General features: G+C 65.1%; 1 protein-coding gene across 7 annotated transcripts in view; it reads right to left on the bottom strand.

The window, feature by feature from the left end:
* The window catches only part of TSNARE1 (t-SNARE domain containing 1), an 84353-nt gene that overhangs the window by 18479 nt on the left and 53707 nt on the right, over positions 1 to 12167 (bottom strand). For 5 of the 7 annotated variants that reach the window (XR_007135374.1, XM_047783134.1, XM_047783137.1 and 2 more), the window contains exon 11: positions 5322 to 5483. Coding sequence is in view for 6 of the 7 variants with exons in the window: in XM_047783134.1 (XP_047639090.1) it covers positions 5322 to 5483 (162 nt within the window). In the remaining variant the exon portion in view is untranslated. The remainder of the gene's footprint in view (positions 1 to 5321; positions 5484 to 12167) is intronic. The other 2 variants (XM_047783136.1, XM_047783140.1) reach the window with 1 other exon arrangement.

Genomic DNA, 12167 nt, shown 5'->3' with positions numbered 1-12167 from the left:
GCCAGCCAGCCTCTCTCCCCACAAGGGGACAAAGAAGCTTTCCTGTGTGTCCAGAGCAGCCTCCCCTCCTCTGCCGTCCATCCAGGCTCTGCCCTGCCCGCCGTCGGCAAGGACTGCTCTGCCCACTGGAAACACCCCCACTTGGGTGACGAGCCCCTTCAGACCATGGGTGGCCTTGGCTGACTGGGTCCTGTCGGTGGCCGAGGCTGTCTGTCCACAGGGGTTGGGGCAGGGGGTGGGGACACGCTGGCCCGATCCCAGCACTGTGACCTCGGCCGCATGCAGGGAGGAGGGGTGGACAGCCCACCTAGGGGTCAACGAGGACCCTGGGTCTGGAAGTGGGACCAAACCGCCCCAAGGCTGGAGACCTGGGAGGCCGTGGGCCCAGGGCTAGCCAGAGGGACAGCACAGGTGAGGGCAGCAGGAGCACAGGAGCACACGGGCCTGGCAGAGCAAGGGGCAGCCTCGCAAAACGGGGGTCCCCTGTTAGTATTTGGGCAAAAGTGAAGGCCCGGATGCCCCATGAAAGGAGCCGACCGCAGCCATGGGGGCACTGGGCGAGCCACTGGCCCGAGGGAGACCACAGGCTCTGGGGGCACCTTGACCCCGGGGGAAGGAACTCCGCCTCCCGCCCCCTGGAAAGACGGGCTATCAGGGGAGGGGCCTCCGCGGCAGCAGGCTGTGGGCCTGCACGGCCCCCTCCTGCCCCTCCAGAGGTCCCACCCTGTCTCCCAACCCCCAGTGTGGCCTGCAGTCCCAGCGGTCACCATGGCACCACGGATGCCCCACCTCCCTGTCTGCCAAGCACCCTGCTGCCCATCACTGAGGATCCCCCATTTCTGACTGCCCCACGGGACTAAGAGACGGGCTCAGAGCAAGGAGCTGAGGCCAGGAGGAAGGGCTGGGGGAAGACAGGGCCTCGCCGTGTGTGGAAGGGACCCCAGCCCTCCTCTCTGGCCCCATGTGCCCAGCTGCAGAGGGCAAGGGATGGAGGCTATACAGCCACCGAGAATGGGCAGTGGGCACCCGGCCCTGAAGGTAAGACTCCAGGAGGGGAGGACCGAGGCCACAGAGGACCTGGGGCTAGTGGACGCCACCTGCACCGGCTCTGGCACAGCTGCGGGGGACGGGCAGTGGACAAGCCTGGGGACAGAACTGCTGGCCGCCTGGAGGCCCGCTGGCCGACAGTGAGGGGCGGGGGGAGCACTGCTCCTGGGCACGACTTAATTGGGAGCCCAGACACCTCCTGACACCCCAGCAATCCTGCTGCTTCCTGCCCATCCCCGGCCTCCTGCCACCCCTCACAAACCCAATTAAAGCCGATTCTCTTAGTAACGAGGTGCACACAGACCTTCCCTCTTCTCTGCAGACAGGGCCGCTGGCCAGGAGGCTGCGAGCCGCCAGCACCACCCCAGTGGCCTCCATGCCCTGACCCTCAGGGTCCTGGGAGGTTTGGGGCCCCTGAGGCCTGACCTGGCTGGGATCAGCATCAGGGCGGTGCCCTCGGCTGGAAGGCCAGAGAGCAACCACCTCCCCCTCAGGGCATGTGAAGGAGCCCTGGACAGAGCCCGGGCACAGCGGAGGGGGAGCCTGCCGCAAGCCCCTCCTGCGGGGGCGGGCAGCAGGCCTGGCTCTCACATGCCCGGAGCCCACCTCCGCCGGGCACAGCCCTCCCGAAGCGCCTTGCCCAGATGGGGCCAGGGCTGCCCATGGTGCCTGGGCCAGGGCTCAGACCACGTGGGCCCCAGCCACGTGGCCGGCCTGCCGAAGTGAATGCCGGCATCCTGGCCCCATGTGAGTGAGTGCCAGGAACACATGTGCCCTGGACTGGCGAGGCTCTGCCCCAGGGAGGTGCTTCCCCGCTTCTCTGGAAGGAGGGGCTATCCAGAGGGTCCCTTGCACCCTAGGAGACTTCAGGGCAAGCACAGCCATCCTGGGCATGGGAAGTCAGACACTGGACACCAAAGAAAGCTCTCCATCACCCGGGCCACCTCCAAAGCTCCAGGCAGAGGGCAGAGCAGGGGAGGGGCGGCAGCCAGCAACGCCCAGGGCTGGGGAGGAGCTTCCACGCAGCAGGAGCCAGGGCAGCTGCGGGCAAGGTGCCTTCTGGGCATCACTGGAGCCGGGGGTGGCGGCGGGGGGGGCGGTCTATAGGGCAACGGGGAAGAGGGCAGCAGGGCCACCTGGGTGGTCCAGGCCAGGGAAGGGCCACGGGACATCGTGCCCACGAATAGGGAGCCCTCAAAGGGTCTGCAAGAACCCTCTGGGCTGACAGAGGACAAGCTGCCCGGGGAGCTGGGGTGGGGGTCTTCACAGCGTCTCTGGGGCAGGACACCCTCACTAGAAACCTAACTGAGCAGGTCTGGTGGCCACAAGCTGGGGAAGGGCCCAGAATGCTGGGGGGGGGCACCCTTGGGCGCCTGCCTGTCAGCACCTGATCCCTTACAGGCACCCCTTGGCCCTGACCACCCCCACGGGCCATCTGAAACAGCAGGGCCCCCAGAGGGAGGCCATCCTTTTCAAGGATGAAGTGACCGTGACCGTGACCAAGGCGAGAGGCAGGCTCAAGGTCACCCAGCCAGTGGGGGGAGACTGGGCCTAAAGCCAGGACACGCACCCCAGGCTGGCTCTGTATCGTGTCCCAGAGGATGCGGGGGGGTGGGAGGAGGGGAGAGGGCAGCGCCACCAAGACCTGCAGCTCCAGACCGGCAGCCCAGGGCGAGGGGGCCCCATAAATGCCCTTCCCGGGCCAGGAAGCGGGAAGGAGAAAAGCATGGAGGAACCGGGTGTGGTCTCCCGCTGTCGTGAGTTCAATTCCAACTTCCGGGCCTCGCTTTCCCCTCCCGCCCATAGCCCCCACCTCTACCCAACCACTAAGTCCCAGGGGCAGAGTGGGGCCTCCAAGGGGCTCCTCGGGACCGCCAGCCTTACTCCAGTGACACTGCGAATGCATGCAACCAAGCAGTCGCCCCGGGGCCGGAGGGCCGCAGGGTGACAGGTGAGGGGGCGCCCCAAGGAGCTCCGCATGGACGCGGCCTACAACCAGCCAGGGCAGCAAAAGCCGCTGTGTCTTCCAGAGGCGATTCCCACAGCCCTGCCCCTGCTGGCCTCCAGCTCTGGACCGAGAGCCCCCAGGAAACTGAGCACCTGCGCTCAGGCCGGGCCTGGAGGGGGCCCTCACAGCCAGCGGTCCTGGCGGGGTGTCTCAGCCCCTCCCCACGAGTCCCATCTGAGATGCCGTCACCAGGACAGCTGCCAACCTGGGGGAGGGCTATTTAAAGCCTAATGACAATTTGCGTTTGCTTTTCCAAATTCCAAAGAGCCGAAGGAGGGAGGGAGGGAGAGAGGCAGTGGGTGAGGTGCCCTCCGCAGCCTGCCTCCCAAGACCAGCAGCGCTGCCCCTGAGCTCCCTGGGCAGGGCCTGCTCCACACGCCACAGCATCACCCGAGGTGCGGAAGAGGGAACAGCCAAACCACGAGGCTGGCCTCAGTCCTACCCACGGCCCCCGCCATCCCCCAAGGGCCACAGACAAGGGCCACACTGAATTCAGGCCGGCCCCGCGTTAACTGAGGTCCCAGGTGGGCCCAGAGCCCCACTCCGCCCTCGCCAGCCTGGGCCCTCCAGCCGGGCTGAACCAGGGCAGTGGCCTCCGCGGCCCCCAGGTCCCCGGTAAAGCCCCCTCCCTGCCTGTACTCACTTCTCACACGCATACCAGCTGGCAGTGCCTGAGCCTCCATGCCCCTGAACCCCACCCTGGCCCACCTTCTGCTGCTCGGCCCCCGGAGGCTGTCCACGGCGCTGGCCTCCCCAAGGCAGCCCCACAACCCTCCTGCAGCTTCGCTCTCAGAGCCGGGCCCCCACCGCTTGGCGCTCTGGGCCTTCCTGGGGGTGGCCCTCACCCCACTCCCAGGTGCCAGGCCAAGGTCAGATGGATTCCAAGCAGCCCCTTCACCCCACATGCACAGGGGGTCCCCCAGGGGCTGTGGGGACCCTTCCTAAGAAGGAGCTGAAGGAAGCTGGTCCTCTGCCCGTCGGGCTTCCCAGTGCCCAGAGCTGCTGCGGCAATGGCCCCTGACCATTCTCAGCCTCCTGGGGAAAGGGGGTCTCGCTGGGTCAACAGCCAGATTGAACATCTCGGGGCGTCTGTCCTTCCCTGGACCCGCACAGCAAGAGGGAGAGGCCATTCTGGCCAGACACTCCTGCACTGCCTCCTGCCAGGTCTGGGACAGGGGCGCCCCCAAGGCAAAGCCTCTGACAGGGGCTCCACTCCGCCAGGCCCCAGCGGGAAGGGGAGCAGCCCGAAGTTAGGGGGTCAACGCCCTGCCTCCATGGGGGGCATCCTCAAAGAGTGTAAGACCTGCCCGCTGCAAACACGATGGCAGGTCCTGAGCCAATGACTCAGAGCCAACTTGCCCTTGTCCAGACACCTGCACCTACAGCTTCAGCGCGAGGGGACGCTTCAGCTCCTCCCCTAGCAGGTGAAAGTGGAACACCCATGGGGGCTCAGGCTCACCACCCGGGGCCACACACACCCAGGGGCCTGGACACCACCCACAGAGCCTGCACGTCCTGCATCGGGAGATAGGAGACCCGCTCGCACAGCCGCCTGCTGGCTCGCACAGCCGCCTGCACACCCACCCAGGGACTCGCACATCTGCTCCCCCATGCCCACCTTAGGGGACGCAAGCCTCCGGTTGTCACAGATTATCCGTGGCTAGAGAGCCATTCGACAGGAGTAGCACACACGTGCCCACCTCAGAAGGAAAAACCGCAGGACCCCCTAGCCGCAAGGTCAGACTCCCCAACGCACCACTGCCACCTGCTGGCAGCACCACCAAATTGCAGGTGCAGTTCTGGTAGTTCCTTCAACCACGTGAACTGCTCTAGGCGCTAAATGACCTCATCAGAGGAAACAGCCTTCTGGAAACCTCCGAGGGCAACTGGCACCTGCCTGCCAAGCACAGGCCCTGGGCTCCAGGCCAAGGGCTGGGCTCCCTCAGGGACTCGGGGGCGGGGGATGAGACACAGGGTGAGACTGCTCTCCAGGCTCCGCTCTCCCCACGGCGGCCCAGACACAAGGAGAGGCAGTCGGTTCAGGCCAGGCCCCTGGGAGCCCAGCTCCAGCCCCTCTGGGAAAGTGGGGGGCCAGCCTCAGTCTGCTGGTCACAGGGCAAGTGGCACCAGCACCAAGGGCCCAGCCGCCACCGGTGGAGACCCCACAAGGCCACGGCCGGGAGCCCGAAGATACCCGAGTGCACACAAGCACACATGCACACGCCGGCCTGCACAGGCACAGGCACACGCACACGCCGGCCCGCACCTCGATCTGCAGGATGACCTCCTCACGCAGCCGCATGGCCTCCAGGTCCTCCTCCGTGATCTCCGGAAGCAGCGCCTGCTCCTGACTCTGCCACGCGCCGTCACCTCCGTTAAAAATCTTCTCGTCATCAGCCAGCTCGGCAAAAGCAGCCCGCGGACTCTGCTGAAGACACAAACCAAAGTTAGCAGCGCACAGCTCACTGTGCCAGGCTGGTCTCGCCGCGGGCAGCCAGGACCCCCAGGGGTCTGCGTGCCCCCCAGCCTGGGCTCTGCAGCCCTGAAGGGGCGGGAGTCCCGGGCCTCACCCTGTCACTCAGGGCACGTCCCCACAGGGCCATGGGGTGCTGGGACTGCTGGACCCTGTGGGCAGGGACCAGGGACGGGCAGACACCGGCCCCCTGACCCTCAGCCCGCATGCACACATCTGGCCATTCCGGACCTGGCTGTGGGGAGCACTCGGCAGGACCCCTGCAGACTCTGAGCCAGGGCCACACAGAAGACCCTGCAGGGCACGGCCGCCATGTTTACAGCTCTCGGGGGGGTCACGTGCCCCTTCGTGAACCCCAAGAAAATGTCCCAACATGCACCAAACCCCAGCTTCTCCTCTGGGGGCTATGAACCCCTGAAAGCCCATCCCGGGGCTGGTTACACTTCTGGGGGGTGCAGCTGCCGGGAGTGGGGGGTGGGCTTTGGGAACAGAGGCATGGATGCCGGAGGCAGGGACAGCGGGGACCAGACCACGTGGCAGGGAAGCCCAAGGGGTTTCCAAGTTGTTTTCTTCTTTTCTGACTTAATCGACCACATTTTAAAGCATTTCAATCAAACAGTGGCTTCTCCCTTCAATGAACTCTCTGCTCCCTGAAGGGACAACCTGGGTACAAGCACACTGACACCCACCCCTGGGGGGCCAGGTACCCAGTGGGCTGCAGGTGCCGGGGGGCTGGGGGTGCCTGTGGAGGACTAGGGGTGTCTTGCGGGGCTGCAGGTGCCAGGGGACTTGGGGTGCCTGGGGGGACTGGGGGTGCCTGAGGGGGACTGGGGGTGCCTGGGGGGGGCCGGGGGGCCTTGGGGGACTGTGTCCACCCTGCACCCCCAAAGTGAGAGAGCAGAAGCCATGGCCGGGGGCCCCCCGGAGCCATGGCTTCGCCTGTACAGCGCTTCCAATTTAACTGGAACCTTGCAGCGAGGAGACGGGACCTGCCCCAGCCCCATCCACCCCCCCTCCCCCTCCCCATTCCGTCAGGAAGCCAGGGATGCACGGGGCCCTCCTCCCACCCCCAGGCCAGCAGTGGCTTCTTTTCAAGTTGTGCTTGTGTCTGCGATTACGTGTGAAAGAGCACGTGTGTGCGCATCCGAGAGAAAGGCGACGGGGACAGCGTGGAGGACGGGCAGGACCCCGCGAGGCCGGCCTGGCCACCAGGGCCCCTCATCCCCCGCGGGGTCAAGGCTCCTTCGAGTCGCTATCCGACAGCCCCGACGGCCTTACAAGGAGCAGCCTGGAGCCCGCGTTACCGAGGAGGCCACTGAGGCCGAGGCGAGAGGCCAGGAGACCCAGAACAGCCAGATGTGCGGCCAGGGCTCCGGGCTGTGACCCCGCACGGGGCAGCTCCAGGACAAGAGCCGCGAAGCAGGAGAGAGGATGGTGCCGGGGGCGCTGAGCACACGCCCTCCCAGCCCTGGGCCAGTCCTGTCCTGGGGCAGGGGGCCGGGGTGGGCACAGACCAGGGCGGGGGGCGCACAGCACCGCTCTTCTTGGGCCCCCTCCCAGGGGTGTCTGGACGATGGGGATGGGGCTGAAAGGCAGGATGGCCCCAGACTGGCCCAGAGAGCGGCCCTCCGCCGGCTCCACGTCCCCAGGACCCTGGCGTCAGTCCCTGGAGGAAGGCAGAGCAGCCACTTGCCTATTCTCGGCTTTCTGTCCATCACAGGCCCGTCTGCCTGCAGTGAGGACCACCTGCCCGCCCTCCTGGGCGCTCAGGGTCATGTGGCAGAGTCCTGGCCACACAGATGCCAACTGAAGTGACCCATGGAACTCCGGGGGCGGGGGGGCTTTGGGGTCCAAGCTTGTTCCCCCAGCAGACCCCACTCCCTGCGGCCCCCACACCGCCTACAGGAGGCCCCCTGGGTCGGCAGGACACAGTCCAGTCCGCACCCCTCCCTTCACTTGTGGCCCGAGGCGCCCGCCAGGGGCCAGGCCCGGGGGAGCCCTGTGCACAGACCTGCACCTGGGCAGCCCTGCCCGTGGGTGCCGGGGGGCGAGGCGTGATGTCTGGGGCCACCTTTTCTCTAACTGCTTGCGACACTCCCCTCAGAGGTGCCGGGTCCACACCTCCCCTGTCCCCTCCCAGAGCTGGCACTCTCCCTGCAGACCACGCTGACACACACGGCCCCTCGTCCCGGGGAGTCAGCAGAGGCCTTTAAATAAACAAATACGTGGATGGATGAATATAAAATAAAAGATCTAAAAATCTGTTGACGAGCGCTGCATGTCCAAGGCGGCAATTATCACCTCCCCCTCCCTGTGTGGGCGGGAGGAAGTGAGCAGCGCCAGGCGGGCAGGAGCGGGCTGGGGTGCTGGCCCCACGCCAGGCCCCGCGCCCCGCTGGCTCCCATTCTGCAGCTCCCAGCCCCCGCCTAAGCTGCAAAGCCGAGCCAGGTTCCGGCCCAGCCCTGGCACCACTGGGAGCCCCGGGCCGGTCGCACACCCTCAGGGCCTCTGCAGAACGGGAACCCGACCCACACCCCCTGCACAGCAGCCACCCTGGCTGCCCCAGGCCCGGGCCCTGGCCTGTCCCCCTCCGTGAGCTGCCCGGCACACTCCTCACTCCCAGCAGGAGGGACAGCGTCTGGTGCCCTCATGGATGGGGTCGCATGCCCCGAAAGCTGAGCTCCGTTGTGACTTTCTAGCTCTGGGATCCCGGCAAGTCCCTTCTCCAAGCCTCAGCCTTCACTTCCTTAAGACAGGCTGACACTCCCCCTCCCCGTGTCCCCAAGTCACAGAAAGGAGGAACTGAGGTGAAGGTGAGGCCCCAACCAGGAGGCACAAGTGAGAACAAGACGCCACTTAAAAGCCCAGGTGGGGACCGCAGTGAGCTCTGGGACACAAGACGCACGTGCCTGGGTGGGACACGAGGCCACTCCCCGCCCAGCAGTGGCGGCTCTAGATTTGGCCCAGCCCGGCCTCTGCTGGGCCGGCTCTACTGCCCAGCTCCATCAGTGGAGGGCGCCGCCTGGGCCGGGGCTTCTAGAAGCCTCCCTGGCACATCTAACAGCCCCTGCGGGACGAGCCCTGGCCCACACACCCTGGACGGAGACGCAGAAGCGTGCACCTCGACACGGTTAGAAAGCAGACTGCAGATGCGTGGGAGCACCAGGCACAGCCGTGCGCCAACACCGGGACTGGCAGACGGTCACCCGGCAGCGAGGCCAGGCACAGGCGGTCACTCTTGGCCTCCTGGAGTTTGGGTTTTGGTGGAAGACCCCGGAAAGCCGAAGCAAAGGCTGCAGGAGTGAGTGGGCAGCCTGCCCTCCCCAGGGGCTCCGGACCAGGGAGCAGGGAGGGAGAGGGGGCTGAGACGCTGACCGGCCACGGCTCTCCCCCAAAAGGCCCAGAAAGCACCCTTTCTTCTCCTCACAAAGCCTCAATTTGGGTCTTTAGCTCCGAAGCTGGGATTAGGATTTGCTGGCAAGGCGCTGGGCCGGAGTGGCGGGGACAGCCGTGTGATGGCTTTCCAGCTTGCGGGGCGGCCAACAAAGGCGGCTTTCTCTTCGTTCCAAGGCCGAGGGCTTGGGTCCCGTCCGACACGTCCGTTAGAAGCTCCCAATCCAGCGTGACTGCTGGAGGGCAGGCCGAGCGGGTTCCCGTGAGAAGCGATGGAGCCCGAATGGGGCTCAGGGAGGCCGGGAGGGCACGTGGCGGGCTCAGCACGCCCCCCGCCCCGGGGGTTGGGGGGTGGCTAGTGAGCAGCGAGGCGGGACCCAGGGTTCGCAGGGGCTCTGGGAGACGGGCCGCTCTCCCGTGTCCTCCGATGCCAGGCTCCGCTGGGAACATCCACCACCTCGGTGGGGGCGGGGGCGGGAGCAGAGCCGGTCCCACGCTCGGGCAACACAGCTCCTGCTCGGCAGCCCGAGAGGGCCGTCCATTCCTCCAGCTGGCAGACAGCTGTGCGGCAGCTGCGGGAAGTCTCTGGAGGCTCGGCTACACAGGATGCAGAACACATGTCCGCTGCCACCCTTCCCAGCCCCGCATCAGCTAAGGGAGCTGCGGCCCTGGCGGAGCCACATGACTAGGGAACCCCCCAGCTGCCATGGAGGTGCGGTGGTCTTCGCCGCAGAGGCCGGGGGCAGGGAGCTCTGGGGAACCCGCTGAGTCGGCGATGGCGGTACCTACAGACTGGGGGGCGTTTCTGGCGCAGGACTGGGCAGTCCTGCCTTGGGATGAGGCCACCCACTGGCTGGGCCTGACCTGGATCAGAGGCGAACCCAGAACCCAGCCAAAAAGGCCGAGTCCAGAGAGGCTGACCTGCCCAGGCCCACGCCCAGCACTCGGCACAGAGCAGAGCCGCCAGGCGGCGGGCACCCCTGCTCCCGCCAGGACCACCCGCCCGTAGGTGGCAGCTCTGAAGTCTGGAAGCATCGCCACAGCAACACCCCTGGCTTGAACCCCGCAGTTTGTCAGCTTGCAACATTCCTGGGAATAACTCATCTTCCCCAACCCTCCAAAACACCCCTGACCACAGTCTTCAAGAAAAACTCTGCCGGAAACAGACATCAACAGCTGAACACGCGCTCGAAGGGTGCAGGTCTGGGAACTGCAGCCAACGAAAGACCGGGCTCCGATCAGGCACCCCAGCCCTCGCCCACTAGCCCGCCCCCAGCCAGGAGAGGCCGGCCGGCTTCTGGCCCTGCCCGTCAGTTTGACCCCTGTCCTCTTTGGTCTCGGCTGCTCGGGCTCAGCCCGTGTCCGAGACGTCACCGGAGCCTTGCTGGCCGCAGGCATCCCTCCTCCTGGCTGGGTCTCCTGGCCTCGGCTCACACGCTCTGTCCATCCCACCCAGGCTGGCTCCCCCACCCCCGCCACGTCCGCTACTGTTCTTCAGTGTGGCTTCCGGAGATCACACACGTGTGTGACACTGGGCACACGCTTGGCGTGGAACCGCAAGGCAAACACGTTTCACGGCAGCACGCGCGCTCGGCGGCCAGGGTGCGGGCTCCACTCGCACGCCCGTCCAGGGCGCGGGATCTCCGGCTGTGCCGCGGCCTCGCCGGCTGTGGCATTCTCCCACGTTTCCGCTCGTTCCTTGTAGCTGTGTTGGCGGGTACGAAGTGTGCAGGGACGGGGCATCCTGGGTTCCCTCTGCCTCCTTCTGACGACATGCGTTGGGCACAGCCATTCCGACAGCCCCTTTTCAGTGTGCCTGACGGAGGCGTTTGCCCTTGCACGCTTGTGAGTTGAGTTGTCTGCCTTTTTCCCGTGGATTTGTAAGAGATCTTTACATGTTACGGATATGAGTCCCTTGCAGATACGTGTGTGCAAACGCCTTCCCTCACTCTATGGGCTGCTGCTTCATTCTCTTGGGAGGGGGGTACAGACGTCAACAAAGGCAAGTTTATCGCTTTCTTCATTGTACATTTTCATCTGTGTAAGGAACACCTGCTTGCCATGAGGATGTGCAGACAGCCTAAGGCAGCTTCTAGAAGCTTCGGTGCCATACGGTTCACACGCAGGCCTCTGCCCCAGTGAGGTGTTCTGAGCCTGGGTGAACCGAGGTGAAGGGTCAGGAATGGCGACCTGCCAGCAATGAAAGGCCAAGAGGGGCCTCACAGCCTGAGCTGGCTCGTCCCCTCATGTGGATGTCCTGCCCTGTCTCGGACTCAACGCGGCCCCTTCCTCTGCCAGAGCATGTCTGCCAATTGGCACCAGGCCGCCTCTCTGCATCTGTCCCCAGCAAGGAGGGGACAGGGTCCCTCTTCTGCAGCACGAGAAGGATGCATGCAGGCCAATGGCCCTACACCGGCCACCAGACGGGCACACCGGCCACAGGGAACCACGCCCTCCACGGACGCCGACCTGCCGTCTGGGGGTGAGCGGAGCCCACCGCACCTCAGTGACGCGGACACCAGGGGGTGGGGTCTCAACAGGAGCCCTGGCCCAGCTCAGCCTCCAGCAGGGCAGCATGAGTCCTGCACGAGTCCTGCGTTTCCCACCGTGCAAACGTGCACCTCGCACAAACCAGGGAATGACGCGTGTGTGCGTCTGCGTCTACGTGCAAGTCTGTCCCCACTGAGCTGCTGGCTGAGCCGTCACCAAACAGCGCGCTGTTTAATTTCTACAGCTTTACAGCCACTCCTCCACCCGGAGTGTAAACCCTCCACGCCCGTTCTTCAGAACTGTCTTCGCTCTTTGCGGCCCTGTGTCTCCATACACAGTTTAGCAGCAGCTGGACAAGTTACACACACACACACACACAGACACACACAGACACACACACACACACACACACACACAGACACACACACACAGACACACACAGACACAGACACACACACACACACAGACACAGACACACAGACAGACACACACACACAGACACACACACACAGACACACACAGACACACACAGACACAGACACACACACACACAGACACACACAGACACAGACACACAGACAGACACACACACACCTACACACACACACACACACACACTCTAAACCCCTTGGGATTTCGATCTGGATTGTACTGAACCTACAGACCCGTTTGGTGAGACCTGTTATCCTTACATAGCAAATTCTCCAATCTATAGCCAATCTATAAATACGGCACACCTGCCATTATCTAATCTTC

The sequence above is a fragment of the Phacochoerus africanus genome, chromosome 6, assembly GCF_016906955.1.
Source record: "Phacochoerus africanus isolate WHEZ1 chromosome 6, ROS_Pafr_v1, whole genome shotgun sequence".
Taxonomy (NCBI): Eukaryota; Metazoa; Chordata; class Mammalia; order Artiodactyla; family Suidae; genus Phacochoerus; species Phacochoerus africanus.
This window is presented reverse-complemented; position numbering and strand designations above follow the sequence as displayed.